The 22,432-nt window shown below is 38.7% G+C and overlaps 2 protein-coding genes and 1 long non-coding RNA gene across 3 annotated transcripts; 2 read left to right on the forward strand and 1 right to left on the reverse strand.

The window, feature by feature from the left end:
• The first annotated feature begins 509 nt into the window (after window positions 1-509).
• On the forward strand, window positions 510-13,039 carry LOC103979411 (uncharacterized). The gene is made up of 13 exons (XM_009395549.3): window positions 510-730; window positions 1,666-1,750; window positions 1,870-1,940; window positions 3,460-3,574; window positions 3,734-3,813; window positions 4,842-4,926; window positions 5,013-5,093; window positions 7,372-7,466; window positions 7,581-7,631; window positions 8,577-8,657; window positions 11,070-11,142; window positions 11,525-11,602; window positions 12,617-13,039. Exons 1-13 carry the CDS (start codon window positions 594-596, stop codon window positions 12,644-12,646), a joined length of 1,062 nt encoding a protein of 353 aa, XP_009393824.2. The 5' UTR covers window positions 510-593; the 3' UTR covers window positions 12,647-13,039.
• A 305-nt stretch (window positions 13,040-13,344) lies between these two features.
• LOC135627184 (uncharacterized) lies at window positions 13,345-18,798 on the forward strand. Its single transcript, XR_010492547.1, has 4 exons — window positions 13,345-14,469; window positions 15,273-15,329; window positions 17,525-17,736; window positions 18,150-18,798. It is a non-coding gene; the product is annotated as an uncharacterized LOC135627184 (long non-coding RNA).
• Window positions 18,799-19,922: 1,124 nt separating this feature from the next.
• On the reverse strand, window positions 19,923-21,552 carry LOC103979412 (zinc finger A20 and AN1 domain-containing stress-associated protein 5). The gene is made up of 2 exons (XM_009395551.3): window positions 21,318-21,552; window positions 19,923-20,636 (listed from the first exon to the last, which is right to left on the reverse strand). The coding sequence occupies exon 2, from the start codon at window positions 20,613-20,615 to the stop codon at window positions 20,142-20,144; it is 474 nt and encodes a 157-aa protein (XP_009393826.2). The 5' UTR covers window positions 20,616-20,636; window positions 21,318-21,552; the 3' UTR covers window positions 19,923-20,141.
• Between the last annotated feature and the right edge of the window lie 880 nt (window positions 21,553-22,432).

Below are 22,432 nucleotides of genomic sequence, written 5' to 3' on the forward strand. Positions count from 1 at the left end.
TCATCAACTTTCGAACAACATTGACTTGAGTATCAAAGGCGTATTACTAAAAAAATCTTTTGACATCTCTTTTAGTCTTGTAGAAATCAATCACTCGATGAAAGAGGAAGAACATATGTCATTAGGAGTGTGCTCCATCTACTATTCTTCGTCGGTGATGTTGATGGATCGAAAAATATGAACCTAATCGACTCCATTCAAATCAATACGAATGGATGAATAACCATATCTGGTGATCGATCAAGAAAGATCCTTATTGCAACCCATTATTCTTTGTAATTAATAATAATGACAGTAATTTGGTAATTAGAATACTTCGAGAATTTAGAGAATCAAAGAAACTGGTGAACCGATCCGACCCGTTTGAGTTTATGGGTCGGATCCATGTTCGGGTCACGGTTCCTTGAGCAGTCAACGGGTCGGGCTGGATTCGATCCGCGTCGCAATTTCGGGTCCCTCGCCCGTACTATTTATCACGAGCTCCGAACGCTCTCACTGCCTTCGTCCTTTGTTCCGAGGAATTCCCTTCCCGTTCTCACCTTCCTCGCTGCGTCTCGTCACTGTAGAGTTTTCCCAGGGGGGAACAGACACTCATGGAGCCCTCTAACCTCTCCGCTCTCAAAGAAGAAGAAGACGAGGACGAGACCTCCGTCGGTGGAGGAGATCAAGTACGCCTCGCCGCCCCGTCCGCCTTCTCTCCCGACTCGATCCCTCCCCGCCCCGCATCACAGTGAGATTACCTCTCCGGATAGATCCATTTCCTTACCCTGTTTTATCCTAACCATCTGGATGCAACAGTTGTGAGATCGAATGTTTTTTCTGGGAATTTAGAACCCAGGAACTTGTTTTGATTGGTAACATTTAGAACTCTAATCCGAGCTGTCTCCGTTTCCGATCGTTCGTTTCGTGCTGTTCGGTTGGATGGGAAATTTCGGGAGATAAAAGATGCACGTGAAGCTACGGCATCTGATTGATCGCGTCGTTTGACACGATTTTTCACGGTGGCTATGCGTTTGTTCGAGTAAGATGTTCGATCAAGAGGCAAGCTAGGGTTCCATAGTGTCATCGCTTTGGTGTACTTCTCATTTGCGTTTCTGTAGATATACCAGTTCATCAGGTGTAGAAGTTTTCTCGTTGTTCTTTTAGGAATGAGCAAGTCTAGTGATCTTACATCAACCACTGGCGGAGCATTGTCTTCCAGAACATATATTAGGCATGTTCTTGTGTAAATATGATTCTAATTGCATCGAATTTGGAATTAGACTTCAAGTACAGAAATTAGGCCTGTTCTCGTGCATGGACTTCTAATTTCAATGTGTCACTGCATGGATCTGATTCTGTAGCATCAAATTAGGAACTGGTTGCTATATGAATAAGTCTAATTAACTCTGAACCACTGTGATGTCATAACAACTTTCTGATTCATCACCAAGTAAATGTAGCATTGGAATGTTCCCTGTTTATGTTGTTCTATTCCTTTACTTTCTTTTGGGTGAGGTAGCTCCCTTAGTCAAGGGTTGTTCGTGTAGCTGCTTTTCTCTGTTATTAACCAAGCAACTTGATAGTTTTTCTTTAAAGGAAATTTATACTAAAGTTATCATTATAATTATGTGTAAGCAACTTGATAGATAGGACATGTAACTGTATATTAGAATGCTTATGCAGGAGTTCACTTCAAAAGTATGCACCTTTAGAATGGTCAGATTATTTTGATAAAGAAGATGATGTAAAAGTTCCTGGATCAGATAATGTGAGTAATCTTTAGTATTTTATGATATTTGTTAAATGTTCTTGATTTAAGTTTTTGAATTTGATTTCCTATCATAAGAAATTGTATAACATTATGCCTCTCTGCTGTTTTCTGATTAGGTTTTTCATGTCTATATGGCTGGATCTGAAGGACCAGTTGTTTTTTGCATACATGGAGGTGGCTATTCAGGGTATTTGAAACTTCTCAAGCCAGAGATATTAGTTTGCAATTTTGTATCTGCATCCTATATAACAATATTAGTGCTTCTTGTGTTTCATTCTTGAATTCATTTCAGGCTTTAAGTAGTCAACTCTATGTTTCAGGCGTTATGATATTTGCTTTGTGCAGTAATTTCACTTTTTGGTATAATTGGGATGAGTAACTTATGATTGTTCACTTTAATTTGTCAGTCACCAATAGTGTATGGGCATTGACTGATATGTAATACATTAGACAAGAAATTGGCTGATTATGATTAGAGATGATTTTAAAATATCTATATTTAATGTACTTTTCATTCAGATACTTCTGCCTTGGGAAATAGTTTTTGGATGTTATGGTTTAACATATATCACTTTTCCGTACACATAGTGCCACTATCTCTGTTCATACTATTATACCTCTGCTAACTATTTACAATAGAGTATGGTGTCATTTTGATCTGACAACTGTGATCATTTGAAGGTGCTTGCTAGCTTGTCTGGTAAAGACTTTGACAGATTATCACAAGATCTCGGGATCAAATCCCGCCTTCGTCACTTGCCCTTACAAAGAAAAAAGACAGTTTGGATGATTTGATGAATGATTGAACTAAGTTTTTCTTATCAATCTAAGATGATGTCCATTTGTGATGGCTAAGATTTGGACTTGTCAATGACATTATGCTTCGGCTATTTTGTGTCCTGACTTTGTCTTATCTAAAGGTTAATTTTGGAACTTTTTAAAAAGAAAGGTGCAGCATCACGATCATATTAAGCTAACCTAGTTTGACATTGCAACAATCATATGACTTGTAGCCTTTATAATCTTTGTGGTCCCTGAAACATGGATTCTCAAATTACTCACTTTTTTGCATTAATGAATTATTACGATTTGAGTATTTGTGGTTATCATCTTTCCACACAAATCCTAAGGTTCTTCTTTGTCCAATAATACTTGTGATTGATGGTCTTCTGCAGCACAGCACCTTGGCTAGTAATATTCTGAATATCCATATAAAATGCATGCTTATGGATAAACATGACCATCTAATTTGAAGCATGTATGTGACTGTTTTGTCTGGCTTTCTTGTCACATTATATTCTTCATGATTAGTTTAGTTGGTCTGTAATCTAACTCCATCGACCATAAGTGGATATATTTGATGTCCATTTGAGCTTTTCAGGATATTTTTCCCAACAAATTTACATAGTAGAAACATAAGTCTAGTCCTCTATGATTATTAGGATATGTTGTAGAAGTGAGAAGGCATCCTCTGTTTAGTTCAATCAGATATGGCAATGCTGCTGAATACGTTTTTGGACATTTGTCTTTTGTGTGTAACTTCTTTTAGGTACAAGTATGTTTTTCCTCTCTTGTTTTTGTTATGATTTTGTTGTCAATCATGAAACTTCATAAACTTTTTTATAGCATTTTTAAGCAAGTAAATGACAAGATTTTGCAGTTGTCTTACATATTACGTTAATATTCGGCTATCACTTTTTGGCTAGGCTTTCTTTTGCTCTGGCAGCGAGTAAGATAAAGGAAAAAGCTAGGGTGTTATCCATGGACCTTCGAGGGCATGGAAAATCAGTCACCGACAATGACCTGGACTTATCTATAGAAGTGCGTTCTTTCTTAGTTGGTAAATCTGTCAAGAGAGCAGATTATAAATATTCATGACATCTTTGACAATTTTTCTTACAGGGATCGATAAAACCTGTGTATTCTAGATGATACTATTTTTTTACTTAAAAATGGGAAGTAACATATTCAAATTTGCAGACTTTATGCAATGATATTTTGTGTGTTTTGAAGACACTGTATGGAGATTCGCCACCTGCAGTTATACTTGTCGGCCACAGGTTTTCTCATTGGAGCATAATGAAATCTTTATGATTATATTAATGCATTTGCTTAAGCTTGGAGGTCTTTTGTAGCTCAGCATCCAGTCATTTCATTCACAATTGGGAATTCGAAATATACACATTAATATGATGTCAAAGATGCTGTTTTTAATTAAATTATTAAATTATGAATTCTCCTTTGTCTGCGATCTAAGATTGATCATTTTTTGCATGAGCAAATTATATAAGAACCATCTATGATCAGTATAACTTATCATAATGCAAATGAAACTATGGCACTTAATATATAATTCAAACATGGTTGACCTAACATATACAAAATTAGCACATCATTATCCTTGACATTGAAGTACAATATGAAAATGACTATTTCAAGTTCAATATGAAAATGACAAACCGAAGTATGTTTCTCCGGTGCACATGTGCAAACCAGTGATATTAATTTTGACATGCTTAAAAATGTAGTAAAGATTTATGAAAGTGCAAATAATGCTCACCTTATTTCCCTGACCTAGAGACAGTGAAAAAGAAAAGAAGACATGGATCCCGTCCATAAGTCTACTCTACTTGTCATGTTCAAGTTTCCCAAGACCAAGAGTAGCTTTCAAGCTTGTAAATCTTATTACTGCAGCATCCTTTGATCCAAGAATCTTTACTATTTATTTGCTCTCTAAGCACCTGCAGGTGCAATAAGACAACAATCCAGGTTCTTCTTGTGTTAACTTTTTAACTAGAAATTAGTCAACTAAAGGGATAATGCTGAAGTTGCATCACAGAATTGCTATGAAGAAGAAAAAAATTTATAGCTCTCCTTGTGCACCTAGACAACTACTAGTAATTTATTTTGTTTGTTCCTTCATTATGTAGTGAATGAGAAATTTTATACAATGATATGTGTTTACGGTTTTGTTGTTGTTGTTTAAAAATATGTAACTTCTCATGCATGTGTGTTGAACATCTAATTTGTTTTATGTTTGACTAAAATAATCGATAAATAAATGTCTCTTCTAATTCTGTCCCTGTAGCATGGGAGGTTCAGTGGCCGTGCATGTAGCTGCAAGAAAAGTTATACGTAACTTAGCTGGTCTTGTTGTCATTGATGTTGTCGAGGTCTGTTTCACATTTGAAGCTGTTTGTACGAATGTTGATTTCTTTTTGTTGAATGCTAATCCAGTCAATTTCATCTTGAATAACAGGGAACAGCTATGGCATCCTTAGTCCATATGCAGAAAATCCTCTCGAGTCGAATGCAATATTTTCCCACAATAGAAAAAGCAGTATGTAGTATGCCACTAAGCTTTTTTGTTCTGATTGTTTGTTGTCATTTTCAATGAAAATTTTAGTCAAACATTGGATAATATCTGTTTTCTATATTTTGGCATGCCACAGTTTCCTAGTACAGTAATGCAAATATAGATTTTGTGTATTGACATGTTATTACATGGTCATCAAAGCGATCAAGTGTTTGAGAATGTTCAGGATTTGGTGTTGTGTTCTTAACAATCGTGTAAATATGGATAATAATAATTTTGTTTATCATCCATCACATGGCGTTGCATGGGACCATTTTACCATATCACAGTGGGAGTTTTCTTATGCCATCATGGACTGAAAGTTTAACAAGGGACATGGATGAAATCAATTTTCAAGCACCATTCATTTCATCACCTTGGAAGCCCCGCAAGTGGCACACAGGATATAGTTGCAGATGGTACCTAGGACATGGCCGTTGAGAACTAAGCCAGCTATTTTACACTTCTGCATAGTTTTGTTTGATGGTTTTCCTTTTTCTTGTTATTGGAAATTGTGGTGTCATATCGAGTTGTAAGCATTCCCATTATCAGTAAAAAATTTCCAATGCAAATTTTGTGTGCCTTCCATTGAAATAATAAGTTACCCATTCCATTGATAATGACACGTCTGAGATCCTTGTCTACCGAATTGGTGCACTTACAAGCAATCAACATGTTTCACCCTAGCAATCATTCATTTAGGTTGACTTCTTTGGCAGTGTGCAACAGACGACTGCCGCATAAATTTGCCAGAAAATGCTAAGTCCATGATAGTATGTAGCAACAATATCACTCGTAATCCTAGTTGATCCATATAGAAATGTCATTTGAGGAGTTGCTGATGTTGTCATGGTACATGTTGTTTAAGTAGCATGTTTTGTTTCCTTGAACTCTTGAGACTGTCAAACATAAAACTGGGGTGTTTGTTTCAGAGTATGTTTCTAGTAGCTTGATTGGAAATGCAACCCTGAAGAGCTAACCTCGCAACCAAATGTTATATTCCTTGGTTAAGAAACTTTTTGATATATGTTAGCAATTAAGTGGATTGATTTTTTAGTGTTGGCATATTTCATGTTGTGTCTATGGAAATTGCCCTTGTGAAACATTATCTGCAGCCCATATACTGTCATATTATTCAGCTAGAGATTTACTTAGTTGTCTTCTAGCTTTGTATGTTGTCTTAGTTCAAGTGCAAGCTAGCATAATAAAGATTGCTAGGTGATATCTTTGTTCTATGTTGTCTTGGTTCAATTGCATGCTAGCATAATGAAGACTATGAGGGTACAGCTTTTGGTATTCACTCAAATGTCTTTTATGCTTATATCATCTCAACTGTTATGTTTGTACAGGAGTTTCTAGGAACTGTTCTGTTAAAGTTACTGGTTGTTGTAATTTGTTTGCATGGTCCACAAATTAAGCTTGATTGATTATGAAGTGTGGATCCTTTTGTCCATTTTACCATCTATCTATTTCATTTTTCGCTTTCTAAGTCAGCTTGTTAGTTCTCACTTAGCTATCGATGACAGACTTTTGTGCAGTTAATCTTAATACTTTGGTAATAGTTATTGTTGCATATGATCAATCTTAAATTACTTGATCTGCAACATATTAGTTGTCTATTAACCATTGACCTTCTGGCAGAATCTAACTACAGTAGAATATCAGTCAAATGTCCCAGTATTCCTGAACTTAGGCACATGATGTAGCTCAGTTGTAAATAGCCAGCTCTATGTCACCCGATATTGTTGGTTAATCATTGAAGAATTAAGGGTTAAGGCTGACAACAGGTCTGTGAAACTGGTGATGGATCAAATCATAAGTTTACAAGATAGTTCGTGGTCTTGCACAGGAGATCTAATATTATGCATATAACAATTAAAAATAAGTTAAAGAATTTTTTTTCCTTCCTTGGAGATGATTCAATAAATTTTCAGGGTTAAAATTTGAGGTTTCAATGAGGGTAGAACAGATTATTTAGCTAGTTGCAGAAACAAAGTTATATGTCATGCCTACCAAAATGTTTTTGTCTGTATCAAATTTAGCATCAATTGTCAATTTTACAGATATATTGTAGAAACTTTTATCTAAGGATTTCATATGTAACAACCACCATTAGTTAGTCCTCTTGGGTATGAAATCTGCTTTTAGAAAATAACAAAATTAATGGACTATTATTTGATTTATCTAGAAGTTACAACATGCCTAACCATCAATTCAGATGCATTTGACTTCATTTTAATTCATTGATTACCAAATTCTGTAGATTGAGTGGAGTGTTAAAGGAGGCCCATTAAGAAATATTGAATCTTCCCGTGTATCTGTTCCATCAACACTAGTGTATGATGATTCAAAGAAGTGGTAAGATTACCTGTGGCTATATTATGAAATGATTTTCTTCAGCAATTTCATCAATTCATGCGGTCTGTGTTTGACATATACCTAGAATGTTTCTAATTGAAAGTTTTATTGCAGTTACACCTACCGTACTCCTCTGGAAAAAACCGAGAGATACTGGAAAGGCTGGTAGGTCGAAGATGTTTCTTTATTGCAGTATAAGCTAGAATTTTCTGGGGTTTTGTAACCTTCCGTAGATTTACTAGTCTTTAAGCATTCGAACCATAATTATCAAGCTCAAACTGAACAATGACTTTACTAAGCCTCAGATTACTAGTTGGACCAATAAGACAGCCAAGATTTTGGTGCAATATTGGAAAATATTTAAAAATCTGAAAGTACTAAGAAGTAAGGAAATGGTGCAATATTTTGCAGCTAGAGATAAAATGATGACTGGAAAGAAGAGGGAGCAAGGACAAAAAAGACAGGAGGAGGTCAATTGCTGGGGAGAGAGAGAGAGGAGTGTGCAAGAGCCAAGAGAGGGACAGAGTAGTTAGACAGAGATAAAAAAGGGTGGCTGGAGAGAGAGAGAGAGAGAGAGAGAGGGTAGCGGTTCACGAATGAGAGGGTTCAATCATGCTTATGATTGAATAGACTGAAATGTCTTCAAGATAAAAACAAGTAATAGCTTGGATGGAGGGTACTCTAGTCATTATGTGCCTCGTGACAACAGGGTTGGTACTGTTCAACTCGGCCAGTTCCTGCAGGTCAATAAAAAATCCATTTTTGTTGATTGGTTTAAAATGTATTTCAAGCAAATTGATCTAATAAATGAATCAAACTGGCCAGAGGTCTTGTTCCCATTCTTTTGGTCCAGCCGACAATCTGGTTAGTTCTATTCTAATAACTATGATTGTAAGTATGGGTGACATCCTAGGATTTCTATTTCATTATGATCTTGTACTTGTAATGTTACAAATTTATTTAGAAGGGTTAAGATGCAGAAATTTTAGTTAACGGAGTGACTTTAAGATATTGTTTAGAATCACAAAATCAGGAGGCAAATAGAAGAATTACAGTTATTCATATCACCCTCTGCTGTAGTTGTTATATCTTATTGCTGTGTGATTCCAGGTATGAAGGCCTCTCAGAAATGTTCTTATCATGTCCAGTGCCAAAGCTGTTGCTGTTAGCTGGAACAGACAGATTAGACAGGTCCTCTCTGGCAGATCTCCAGCACACCTTACTATATATATCTTTAGTCCAGCATGTTGTCACTGATGAAAAATTAATTGCTAGAGCTGAATCCAAATAGTTGTCACCAAGGTTCGTCATACCATGGCATACTGCCCAGTACAAGCGGTATATACCGATCCAACAGGTGATCGGTATGGACGATACATATCGATTTGTCGGTATGTCCCATCGTACCATGTCTTAATACATTGATACAATTTGGTACATAGCATACCGATGGTTGGTCAGTACATCGGTATGGACCGGTAAGACAAACTATGGTTGTCACAATAAAATATTATTCATTCTAGTCTGCTTCCTGTTCTTGTATTTGTGCACTTTGATGTGTAGTGCAGGCCATTGGCATAATCAGCAAGAAATTGTTAGGTTTAAATCAAGATATAGTGGAGATGATCCATTAAATTCCTTGGCTTCCATTAAATCAAGATATACACAACTAAATAGTATGTTCTGATATGCAGAGCACTGACTCTTGCTGATTGAACTAACCTGATTATGCCGCTGTAGTGTCACGGACTTAACTGGTTTTGCCTAAGTCGTGCGGCACCCTTGCATGTCCGTCCGCAAAGGTCAACCTCCCCGAAACCTCCTATGGTCCCTTAGGACCTACAAAAGAGAAAACGGGTTAGAGAAAGCACCTCACTCGGGATCCAAAAGCAAACATTCCAGGAAACACTTCATAGACAATGCAAATTACAAACAGACTTTACAAGCTCTGAACAGTTGCACAACAAAGGGTCAAAATGGTCCACAACAGATCGACTATCTCTCACAAGTGTCCACATGACACAACATTTATTTACAAGCCTAAGAAGACCACCAAACTCAACTAAAATGGGACTGTTAAGCCTTCGATCATTCCTCTACATGCTGTGCAAAGCATGAACAAACATAAAGACATGGACATACACAAGTATTACATCAAACATCTGTTTAGAACTTTGTCCGTGACAGTAGGGCATTGAATTTCCATGTCGGTTAGCCTCTGGCAGCAATCCAGTTCATATTCATTGCATGGGTTAGCTTGCACCAATTATGTTTCAGGTGATTAAGGTAGGAGGATGTTCCAATTAATTTTCTTGGATTATGTGAGGATAATCTAACATCTCTTAGTATATCTCATAGTATATCAGGATAAACTTGTGAACAAATAAAGAATGCATAACCAAAGCCTAGTCTATACTAAAAAACAAAGCAACAATGTTTCGACTGGCCCCTGACCAATCCGCGTTAGATCAGTCTGGCTCCTTACTTGTTTCGGTCTTGAACAACCTTGATTGGGTGTCTTTGAATGTCCAAGTTAGGTCATGCTGTCAAGTGGTCTGAGCAATAACTGCAGATTCAACAAGAATTTGCTTTTCATCATCAATCCTGGGCTTCTCCACAATGGATTAATTGGACCTAAGGCCTCAAGTGTGATGTCAATGAGATAAAGCCACAGGAGACTGCCATCTGCCCTGTGACGTTGAATGGTCATATTATGTTTTCTTCAGCCACTTGGCTGAGCTTGGGATCCACTTTTGTCGGACAGTGGAATGCTCTGTGGTGTTTTTGATTGTCTGGAAGTTCCAAAATGACAAGAAAATGATGAACAGAAGGAATCTAAGTGAAAAATGGTGGAAAAGGGACGATGACCAAATAGAAATGAAATGAAGAAAGCAGGGAAAAAAATTCTGTACTTGCTCTCTAGGTCCTCTGAACTCTCTCCATGATGTGGAACATCACCATTGTTATTATGGAAAGATTTCTTGCTGCTATTGATGCGCAAGCTTATGTTGCTTTTTTCAGTTTATAACCACTTCAGATGCAACTGGAAAGGAAAAGATTGAATCAATTTCCATTGATCTGTCCTTAATTATTGGTTTCCTTCCCCTTATTGTGATCTTATTTTACATATTTGTTTTTACTTGTTGAGGTCATTTGAAGATCTGTTGTTATTTCTGTCAAATATATTCAGTTAGTACCACAATCTTTTCTTCGATCAGTATGCATCACCTTTTTGTTATGTTTGTTTGTGCCAATTGTCACGGGGTAAAATAACTGTCATGGAGCCAATAAAAAGAAAATTCCTTGCTTATTATCAACTTTTAATAGATTAATCATTTTAATGAATTGTTTAATTTATAAAATATATGAATTTATGTCATCCAACTTATGCCATTCTGTTGGATTCAGAATTAGCACTTCCATTCTGTCGCTCGTATACTTTATATTGTAAAGTTAATGTCTCAATGACAATCTATTCTGTATGATTAAACTTTTGAAGCTTTTGTAAAGTTTTAATCTATGGCCTAAGCACTATGTAGCCTTTGATGCTTTAGTAAGATGTAATCCATGGCGTTGACAACTGTATGTCTTTTGATAAAACAGATCTCTCACAATTGGACAAATGCAAGGCAAATTCCAAATGGTAGTTGTTCGGCACACTGGACACGCTATACAGGTGATGATCATTTCAAACTACCGATTCTTATGGCAAAAAAATGAACTGCAGATGTCTAAAATATATTAGTGATTCACTACTGGCCCAACATGTATGGAAAAGGTGCCTGCTTTCATCAGTTTAACTATTTTTACAACAACTTAAGTAGGGCTAATATAATAACCTCAAATTTCATATATTATTGTACAGTGTACACTTGGGGCTTTATATACTATGTAACAGTAGAGCTAGTATTACAGTCTCAATAATGCACTAAATTCATTAATGCGAGCTGGTTACATTATGTTATCAGGGTGTTCCCAATCATTCAGGCATCTATTTCTTATATGTAAAGCATGAACTTCATTAAAACTACAAGTTCACATCATTGCTGTTATTGCAGGAAGATGTACCTGAAGAATTTGCATCTCTCATAATCAACTTTATATCTCGCAACCGGATAGGCCCAAATGGTGTCGAGGTTAATAACTCTTGTGACTTTGTTTGAGATCAAATTTTTTTTCTTATATTTTTAAGCTAATACATTTTTCCTTTGAATTTGCCATCTACAATGATAGATCGTAGTATTTTATCACCGTAATCCAGCTTAGATGTAAATGTTAAGTTTCACTTGCCATGGTTTGTGTTCAAAAACAATAAATAGGTACCTTTTGGTTTAAGTTGACAAATAGCTTAAAATTTTTAAGCTGCATCATGTAAATCATATATTCAAGGAAAAATGAGATGTAGGACATGTGGAAAGAAAACTTTTTTTTTATAAATGATATATGGTACATGTTTTCTGCATTATGAAGATATGAAATGAAAGACGATAAGATTTTAAGAGGCCTCTGAAACCAACAAGGTCAAGTTCTTATTGTCATGATATCAGTTGCTATTTACAGACTATCACTATAGAGTTCTTCCGTCTCAATCTTGCATTTCTTGGTTAAAGAGCAACCCGACGTGATACACATGTTTATGATATTATCGGTATAGGACTGACTTTTGATGGAAGGTTTACAGTGAAATCTCCCAACAGTATCCTGTGAGCATGGATGGCTAGTAATTCTTTAAGTTTGATTATCTTATGCTCAGCTGCATGTATGTTTCTGAAAGACAGATACTAAACATTGTGAAGGTTGATCAGGCATCTGGACAACATGACTTCCGACCTTAAAATTGCATAAAAATATGTAGCATGAACTGTTTGTCTAGTTTGAGAACTTAAAAGCAGGGCAAAGGAGTAATTCATTGTGAATGGACATGCTAACCTGGTATTATGATGACCAACTTAGCAAAAAATTATAATAGTAACTTATGGTAATTTCCTCATCTCATAGATTTAGTTCAATCGGATAGCTATGTGATCATGGTGTCTCTGTTGCCTGTGCCAAAAATCATGCTCGAACATGTTCTATGTTCATATTTTTTGTTATCATTGTGGCTTTCATTCCTTTTTAATTCAGTTCATGACTTGCATTCGCTTCTGCAGATTCCAGGGTTAATCCGACGACCACAGTAGAAGAACTAGTTTCTGAGAGGTGGCTGAGAAAATTGAGCAGTTCTAGTGGTAGAAAAAATAATTTCTCGATCGCTAAAGTTTGTATGTCTTTTGGATTTTTCTCCAGATTACATATTAAGCAAATTTGAGATCATCTTGGGCATGTGCTGTTGTCTAGTTAGATATGTCTTTCATTTTGTCTTTGATGCATACATAGTTTAGTAGACAAGCTTTGTGTCAGTTTTTCTACATTCTGGGAACAAGACCACCTCTAACTCACAACTTGATGGTCAAGTGGTAACTGATGCACTGTACCTTATTATGTAATTGGCTGGAATTGATCGACATGATGTCGATCTGATTTTACACTGATGGCAATTTTATATAAATCGATGCTAATCTCTCTTATATAAATGATCTGAAATCTTTTTTTTTTAAATCTCAACCTTGGTAAGCAAACAACTCATCAGGTTTCCAAATGAAACCAGGTTGCCAAGTGAAGCAAAGCAAACAATATTGTGCACAGTTTGATGCATCGACTGTAAGAAAACTAGTTCTGGAAATGGATCTGTTGATACACTGCGGCATGGAAGAGAATGTGCCACAAATTTGAATTCTCCTTTGAATTAGAGAGAGTTCAAAGGTTGACGAGCGATAACTTACAGATTCTAGTGGAGACAGATCTGGGAAGAATCCCTGTTTATTAACGGAACATGTGGGAAGAGTGTCACTTCGCTAATCAGTGCTCAAAAGTACGAAGACGGAATTCTGCTATGGGAGTGGATGCAAGCGAAGACGGCGAAACAACTTCTCGAGGCCCGCGGCTGCCGCCATCGCGGATATACGAGATCCGCAAGAGGGCCGAGCTCTGGACCGCGCCTCCGAGTTGGACCGTGCCTCCAGCCTCGCCACCGTCATCGCCGACGAGCAGCTCGAATAAGCTCCACCCGATCGCTCTCAGCGACCCGGCGGCTGCGACATGTGCAACGTCCGGGACGGTTCTTCCCTACGGGCATCGCCCGAGCACCGGACCAGGACGCAGGATAGGATAGGATGGGGAGGAGGATGTGGTGGTCAAGAAGGAAACATCGAGTGGTGGAGAGAGTCATAGTTCGTCGTCGTTGTCCGAGGCTATAGATGTGGAAGAGAAAGAATCTGGCGCAGCGAGTGATCAAATTGATCAACATTCGACCCTTACCTCAAAGAGATGAAAATCTTGGCAAAACCCTAATCGTCAAGATTATTACGCAAGGGAAGATTGGAGGATTTCTGGACGGGATCATGTCACCATGGATGCCTGCCGAAAGATGGACAGCCACTCTGACGGGGCGAGGCGCGGAGGCAAAGAGTTCCAGATCGGTTTGGCCGGAATAAAGTAACGAAGCGATGGCTAATTTCCAAGGACTTGAAGATGGAAGATGGAAGATGGAGAAGCTAGTTGTATAGCAAATGTTAGTACAAGAAACCATAGAAATGGCATCAGCCAACGATTTGGGGATTCATTTAGTTTGAATGTTGACGTCTGGCAAGGGAGAAATGGTTAAGATCGGTTAATGGAAAATGCAGCAGTGCCAATAGCAGGTCCGTAACAGAGAGGATGGCACTGCGACCTACCAGAGGCTTGTTCAACAGGGAGGGTAACCATGGCAGGAAAAGTTCCTTGCAGAGTGGAGATAATGGTTACAAAAGATATGCTGAGAGGTCTAAGCACCGAAGACAACCTGATTTTGATCGGAATTTTTGGTTGGAATCTTGAATTCCGAGGTCCAATGATAACAACAAGCCATAATTCTTAGCTTTTTGGGATCGGCTCAATGGATCTTTATCCAATATTGAATTCCAAGGTATCATTAGAAAATATTTAGTCTCCATACAAATAAATGAAGTGTCTATGCTCTCAAGAAATCATCTTCACCAGCCCTTGAAAACCCATATCTCTACTTTGTCCTATTGGATTTATGCCTATGTTTTGAAGTTGAAAGCTTCTCTTCTTTCTATGCGTAGTGACTCCTACTAAGTGCTTTAAACTGCTGATAAATAATGATAAAGATCCTAAATGTTTCAGTGAAATAGCATCCCATTCTCTTTTATTTTACTATTAAGTATTGCTCAATATTTTGTTTCTCACCTTCACTAGTAATTATTGTGGCTTGCTATATATGGTCCTTTCATTTCAACACAGGGAGGGCTATGCACTGCCTGTTTATAAACCATCTTACCAAAGAACGAATGTGGCAAGCTGATGCACATTGTATTTTTTGCTCTCTGTCATACCGGCAATGTGTTTCTGCATTTGGTTATTTACTAATGTTGGTAGGTTTGGAACTCACATTGCTTATCTTAAATTCAACCATTCTAGTATTGTGATTAATCAATCAACTTAGTTACCAGTTAATGCTCATGCTGAGGTTCAGGAATGTGAACTTCCTTCATGGGTTTCTTTCTTTTAATTCATTCAAGAACGCATGAAAGACCATTTATGTTATTTACACATTTCTATTTGGTTAAACTTTTTTTTGTGATAACTACATATAGTCTGAGGTATGTTGACTCAACATAGTGATTTGTTTGCATCTTTCTTTTCTTTATCATTTAATTTGTTCGTGTATTGATTATTAATATATTTTTTTCCTTGTTTGACATGAAGGAAGAACTTTCCAATTACACTGTGATGGTGATTCTAACTCAAAAGTCAATTAACCAGGTAAAATGGATTCACACTTTCCGTTCTTTAGTCTCAAGTTTTAATACATATAATTTGCTATCTTCTAGCTACCTATCTTATAAGGATGTTTTCTCATAGTTCTGGATTTACCTTCATCGCCATTATTCTCATTGTAAAAGATCTTACAGGTTTAGAATTGCACTCAATTTAGTACTTATGGTGATGATTGAATTGTTATGTTCTTGATCATATGTTGATGCTGGCATAGACAAGTGAATGTCCCAACAATTGCTAGTTCCAATTTGCCATTTTTCCCCTAAATTTTTTGCTCATACTACTGAACAAAATACATGGAAAACTATGAATCATTCCGTAATAAGTAGTGGATTTACAAGTGTTGGATTGTCTGTAAGAAAGTCATTTGCAGTTTGTCTCCATGTATTTAGACTCTTCTAATGCTGCAAGTAAATTTGTGATTTGAAGTAATTATACAAACAGATTATGTGTTGGAACTTATGCTAGTAATATATCATTTAGTCAAAATGGACAATGAATTGGATTACCAATTCTACCAACACGATACATTAATTTACACCTGAAAGAACTTAAGCAATATTTTGTTCCCACTTTGATCCTCACAACATCTAACTAAATACAAATTACATCATGCAAATCTGGCTTTATCAACTTTAGATCAATCCCACCATGTTTGTGTTATTCTAGCTTGCTTGAAGCAAGGATTCATGGCTTTATCAACTTTAGATCAATCGCAACTATGCTTGAAGGAGGAAGGAAGTATTTGATACTGGCGTTTTCTCCTATAGCTTCATCATTTAAATTAGTAGCGTTTTGTTTGTTCCCTGACATGATTGCGTACTGTCACAAATGGGACGTCTGATGGGACTTTGTAAACTGGAGTGCATATGACGTGATGATGGAAGATGGTCAACGTCTTTAATACGCACTGACCAAATGTCATGTCTCCCGTTGCTGTGATCTTGTGGTGGTGGACCTTCCTCTCTTTGATTTCTCATCTTTTGAACTTATGGTCTTTGTTGGATTTTAAGAACAGCATCTGAATCAATCTCATTTGACATCTGTCTTTGATCCGTCATCATTATCAGCATTTTATATCCCAGACATCATCTCAGAGACAAGACTTGCCCTCCTTTTTGGGATCCATTCATAAAAGACAGCAATGATAACACAAGGCTAAAGGCTCTCTGCTAGTGATGAATCCAGTGTAGTGCTGTCTTGGCTCTTAACATAAGTCAATTGATGCTCATCATAATATTCAAATTAGATTGGAGATATCTTTTGACAATGCCATCTTCTGACAATGCCATACTATTTTTATATAGTCTCAAACAGTCAAAACTCCTGCTGATGCACATTTACAATTGCAGTTCTTATTCTCTGAATTTTGCCTGTACTGGTTTGGCTAATATGGGTCTTGACATGAAATTGTTGAACTGTTGATTTAGCAAGGCAACGATTAGTTTATTGATGTTGTTTGATACTCTCAGTACAATGGACTCTTTGTCTACTGGCACATGGATTTTGATTAAAGCTTGTGTAGATCTAAAACAGTGAGGCAAAACAAATTAAGATGGAAGGTTGAGAAGAATTTTGCATGGAATGGAAACAATGGAGGAAACCGTACACAGAACTTCGTACCTGTGATTTTTTTTGTTATTGCAGAAAAAGAAATAGAAGCTAGCAAATCAACAAGCTTAGGTTTTATCTATATGTTTAGAAAGGATTATCTTGCACAATTGATTCATGAGGAAGGTTTTAAGTCTGTCGATAAGATATCAAACAAAAAGAGAGGTTTCTTGTTTAAGCCAAATTTTAGAGAAGACCATGATACATGTTGCTGCCCTATATTGCCTCTTGGCCAAATCGATCCAGCTACATTGGATCCATGGCCTAGAAACACCAAAATCCCAAAAAAAAAAAAAGGTGTCCTGTAGCAGAGATCTTTATACTAAGATGAGCGATTGCTTCCGTTGGAGGCCATGGATGACGAAGGGGGAATGTTGAGCTCAGGGGTATTGGCACTGGGGTTGGAGCTGGAACTGGATTTGGCTAGCTTCTGCTTGAGTTCAGACAAGAGCGCCTGGTTCTCCTGGTTGAGAAGCTGCGCCTTCTTTCTCAGCCTCTCGTTCTCCTTCATGATGTTGCAGTTCTGCAAGTACAGCTTGGTGTTGAGCCTCTCCATGATTTGCCTGCAGGAACAGTACCCCGGAAGCATCACAATCAGAGGCATGTAAGTGAAAGAAAAAAGCAAGCAGATGCGGATGTGAATCCGAAGCCACTGCTGGAAGACGTCTGATTTCTCTTGCAGAATGATCACCTTGGATGAGAAGAACCAAGTGAGGCAGCGGGAGGAGATGGAATGCAGCGGGAGTGTGGCGTTATTTATAGTGCCCAGGAGCAGAAAAAGGTGAGACATCTTCTCTCTCTCTCTCTCTCTCTCTGCACTCACAGGATTCATGCATGTGGCGACGTAAGCAAGCAGGGAGGGAGGTGAAGGCGGCCGAGAGGGGGAGGAGGAGGCAGAGGGTGGCGTCACGTGATATCTGGGGATGGCTTACCGGGAAAGCATCATGCGAGATGATGATGATGATGGCGCCAGAGATTCGCAATGATGGCGTCCCCTTCCTCCCTCCTCCCCCACCCCTCCCATCATCATCATCACCGACCCCTTCCCCCTTCCCCGCCATCGATGCGCTTTTGTTTTTTTCCCCATCATCCTCTTGTTTCATTCACCACCTTCCCCTCACCTGTCTTCGTTTCTTCCCTCCTTCGAGATACTAACATTCACCACCTTCTCATTGGTTTGTGCTCTCGTTGCAGGCGTGAATCTGGCAATGCTAATAGGATGAGAGCATGAGGAGGAACTCCCTCTAGATTTACCAGGACAACTCGGAATGGAAACTGCAAAACTGCGTGTCACAGAACTGCGTGCGTCCCACTTGGCGTGATAGAATGAGGCTGTGGAAGGAGGAACACGATCTTATCATGCAAAAGGTAGGATTGCATGGTCAGACACCTGCAGGTGCCATCGAGTTCATGCTACTTACTGCATGCCTCACATGGCCTACCCATCATGAGCAACGCAGTGCCCCCTTCTTCTTCTTGTCTTGAGTTGCTGTCTGGGAGTCAAACTGGACTGATACATGATGATGAACAGGTTGGAGTATTCAATTCCTGCCCGCGTTAATTTTCTTGGATCGAGCCCACCGCGTTAAATACATGATGATGGCAAACTGGAAAAGAAGTCATCTGGAAGCTGGGTGTGACTGTAGAACAGATCTTTGTACCAATTAAGTCCTAGTTGAATGAAGGTGGAGGGCGCAGAGTCACATGGACCTTATCACCGGCGGTAGCTCCTTTTGTACCGTGTGGTCTGCACCTCAACAAACTGACGGCTTACCTGTTTGTAAAAGCTGTAAGTCCTTTGCCACCCAAATCTACGAGATCTGCGAGCGACCACAAAAGAAAACTAGGTGCCAAGTTCTACATCCAAGGAGGAAGACGAGGTCAAATAGTTGGCGATTATCCAACTTAAACCGGCTTGTCATATTTGAATTAAGTCACCATATAATATACATAAAATAAAATAAACTCAAATTCGGCCATCAGAAAAACTGCTTGTTAGGGAATACATACAACTCAATCATAAATGTGTGCGAACACTGTTGACTTACAATTGCTTAGGAGAGGCCCAACTATTTGACGAGGGGGAGTAGGTATTATGCCAAGTGACAATTTAGTGAAATCATATTAATCTCCATCTTGATTACAATAATTTTAGACTTGTTGACATATAAGTAGGTTGATCTGATCTGAGATTGAGAGCTATGCTGGAGTTAGATCCCTGAGATTGTACTAAACCATGTGAGGCATCTTAGATTCTCGTACAAGATGGTTGTGGAGTGGAATGATCGAGAGTTCAAAGAGAAGAGAGAGAAAAAAAACTCAACTATTTATAGTTTGAAAGAACAATTTTACCCTTATCAGTGCCTAAGATTTTACAAGAGATGAACATTAAATCAGAATTTATATATACTTTTAGTGTGGACAAGTAGCTGCCTAAGATAATCTACCTGTTAAAGCTTATATTTAAAAGCTATAAATATAAAAATTGTTAGAAACTATAAAAGGAAAGCACAAATCTTGAACCCATTTATTTTGTATTTATTTTACTCGATTAAATATTATAATCCTTTCAACCGGTCTCCACGTTGGTGTCCACATCAATTTATTGATCCGTCGATTTAAGTCTATAAATTGATTGATTTGATTTCATAGCCATTGTTTTCGATCCCCTCACCGAACGGTTGCATAGCCGTTCAGGTATTCCGTCCTTCCAAATGCATTGCATTGTATGCTACCAACAACGTTGCCTTGGACTGCAACCATCTCGAGGGCCTCCTCGCTTGTACGGGATCTACTACGGCCACTCACGTGGTCCGCGTTGAGTGAGTCCACTTCTAATTGACCCAGTCATGACTCACTCTCCGTGCCAACCCCAATACACGGAGACGACCACGTCCACGTACCATTTCCCAGCTTCTTATTATTATTATTATTATTATTATTATTATTTGAGAGAAACTACGATAATAATATTAATAAGCCATATTTCTCCAGACTACAACGAGGAAAAAAAAAAAGAAAATAAATAGAGAAAAAGGAAAAAGAAAAGATTGGGAGCAGCCAAACATAACTAACCACCAAAGGTCACATCGCAAAGGGCGTCAAGCCCGGGAGGGGGTTACCGTCCCGGGAGGATCTGGGCCGTCGATCGAAGGGGAGCAGGGAGAAACGGAGGGTGGGGATTCTTCAGATCCTGTTGAGCTTGTCGGCCTTGACGACGGGGTTGGCGCGGGCGATGGCCTCCCGGCCGGCCGCCTTGAAGTCGAAGGTGCAGCTGTGCTGCTCCGCGTGCCGGTGTGCCCCGCAGTGGGTGGCCCCGCACCGGCACCGGAACCCCGTCAGGCCCACCCTCTTCCGGCACATCGCGCACCGGCTCGGTCCCGCCGCCGCCGCCGCGACCGCCGGAGAGGCCAGCGCCGGGGGCCCTCTCGCGTTCCCGGCCGGGGACGCCACGACCGAGGCCGAGGAGGAGGCGTGGGGGGGTTTCTCGGCGGCGGCTACGTTGGCCGCGTGCGAGGCGTCCTGCCGCTGCTGCTCCTCCTTAAGGCGGTGGTCGCGGTAGCATTTGGGGCAGAGGTTGAGCGTCGCAGGGCTCCCGAGGAATCCACAGTTGTTAGCGCAGAGGCGGTGGCCCTCCTGGCATCGCTGCTCCTCCGCCATCCTCTTGTCTTCTCGGTCGATCTGAAGGCAGCAAATCAAACGAATTAAACTCTTTGGCATAAGAATCAACGAAATCCCATTTCCTCCGGTGCAAGAACAAGCAAGAGAACAACAACCCGAGACCACAAACACACGAAATCACACCCAATCCTCCACGAAGAACACAGTTCTCATAAACACAACCGAAAGGAATCGCACCTTTGGGGAAGAAGAAGAAGAAGAACAACAACAACAACAACAAGATCAAATCAACCACGAAATCGCACGCAATTCGCCACAAATAACACAATTCTCATAAACACAACGAAGGAAAAGGAAAAAAAAATCTAACCTTTGGAGAAGAACATCAGGAAGAAGATCAAATCAACCAGAAAAAAAAAGGCAATCGCACGCAATACTTCACAAAGAACACAATTTTCTTAAACACAAACAAAAAATATCGCAAACAAAAATCTCACCTTTGGAGAAGAACGGCAAGAAGAAGATCAAATCAACCACGAACAAACAAAATCGCACGCAATCCTCCACAAAGAACACAGTTTTCTTAAACACAAACAAAAATATGGCAAAAAAATATCAGCTTTGGAGAAGAACAACAAGAAGAAGATCAAATCAACCACGAGCATACGAAATCGCAGCAATCCTCCACAAACAACAAAGTTTTCCTAAACACAGACAAAAATAAGGGTAAAAAAATCTCACCTTTGGGGAAGAACAACAAGAACAAAGTCAAATCCGTTACGACCGGTGCCTCCGAATCGAATCAATGACGGTGAGACAATAGAAGGACAAAGGGTAGAGATGGTTCCGGCTTTGCTAAACGGGACGGGAAGAGCGTCGATACCAGGCTGGATCGTAATATAGGGGAGGAGCAGGAGAGAGATAGAGGAGGCGAGGAGAGAGAGGGTGGGGAAGGAAAGAGGTGGGCGCACAGGTATTCTACTTCCATCGTAGTGGGTATTATTAGAAGGTGGGTTCCCAATGATACCAAACAACGGCGGTGGTCCCTGTCGGCCCCACCAGGAAGATTCCAAGTGCCCTCCGTGCGTTCGGTGCATGCACCGAAACCCGCCTCTGCTCCTGTCGGACACCGAACAGCAAACGAGAGACCAATCTCGGTCGAGAACTAGATGGGACCCACACATAATTTTGATCAAATTAATATAATCAAAGAATATAAGGAATTAAAGATGGTATGATCATCGAATCTTCCTCCATCCTCTATCAACATTAATAATAATAATAATAATAATAATAATAATAATAATAATAATAATAATAATTCTATCACGATCATAAAAAAATCAAATCGATACAATCATTATTTTGTTTAAGTCTTATCGAGATGAGTCGATCTAAATGAGAGTCGATAATTTATAAACCCACGAGTGGGAAAGATCAATTCTTGTAAGAGTCGAATAGAGTTAGAAGATTGGATTTCTAACGTGGAGTGTTTTGAGTACTATCAAGACTTATGCATCAATCAATTTTATACTAATATTATATCATATCATATTATATTATATTACATTATATAAAATTTGAATACTCTAAAATAGGTTTGTAATTTTATCTTTTGACAAACCAATATATCATGCTAAATGGTTGTCATAAGAAATTTCTTACGCTCACCGATCCAATCTCTCTTGAGAAAAATAAATAAATTATTGAAAAAAATTTATCTTAAAAAAATTCTCGTATAGCATCCTAACTTTTAAAAAATTCTTACAAAATATCTTTGTGAAAAAATAATTGTCTCTAGCCCCCACTGAACCCGTCTTTACCTATGTCACCCTCGCACGAGAACCATCATCACC

The sequence above is a fragment of the Musa acuminata genome, chromosome BXJ1-3 (genome assembly GCF_036884655.1).
Source record: "Musa acuminata AAA Group cultivar baxijiao chromosome BXJ1-3, Cavendish_Baxijiao_AAA, whole genome shotgun sequence".
NCBI classification, from domain to species: domain Eukaryota; kingdom Viridiplantae; phylum Streptophyta; class Magnoliopsida; order Zingiberales; family Musaceae; genus Musa; species Musa acuminata.

Bases quoted from the DNA above. Each gene is read 5' to 3' on its own strand.
- LOC103979411 (XM_009395549.3), top strand. From the start codon at position 594: ATGGAGCCCTCTAACCTCTCCGCTCTCAAAGAAGAAGAAGACGAGGAC. The intron at 3,575-3,733 runs GTGCGTTCTTTC...TCAAATTTGCAG, and splicing joins ACCTGGACTTATCTATAGAA to ACTTTATGCAATGATATTTT. The intron at 8,658-11,069 runs GTCCTCTCTGGC...TTGATAAAACAG, and splicing joins GGAACAGACAGATTAGACAG to ATCTCTCACAATTGGACAAA.
- LOC103979412 (XM_009395551.3), bottom strand. From the start codon at position 20,615: ATGGCGGAGGAGCAGCGATGCCAGGAGGGCCACCGCCTCTGCGCTAAC.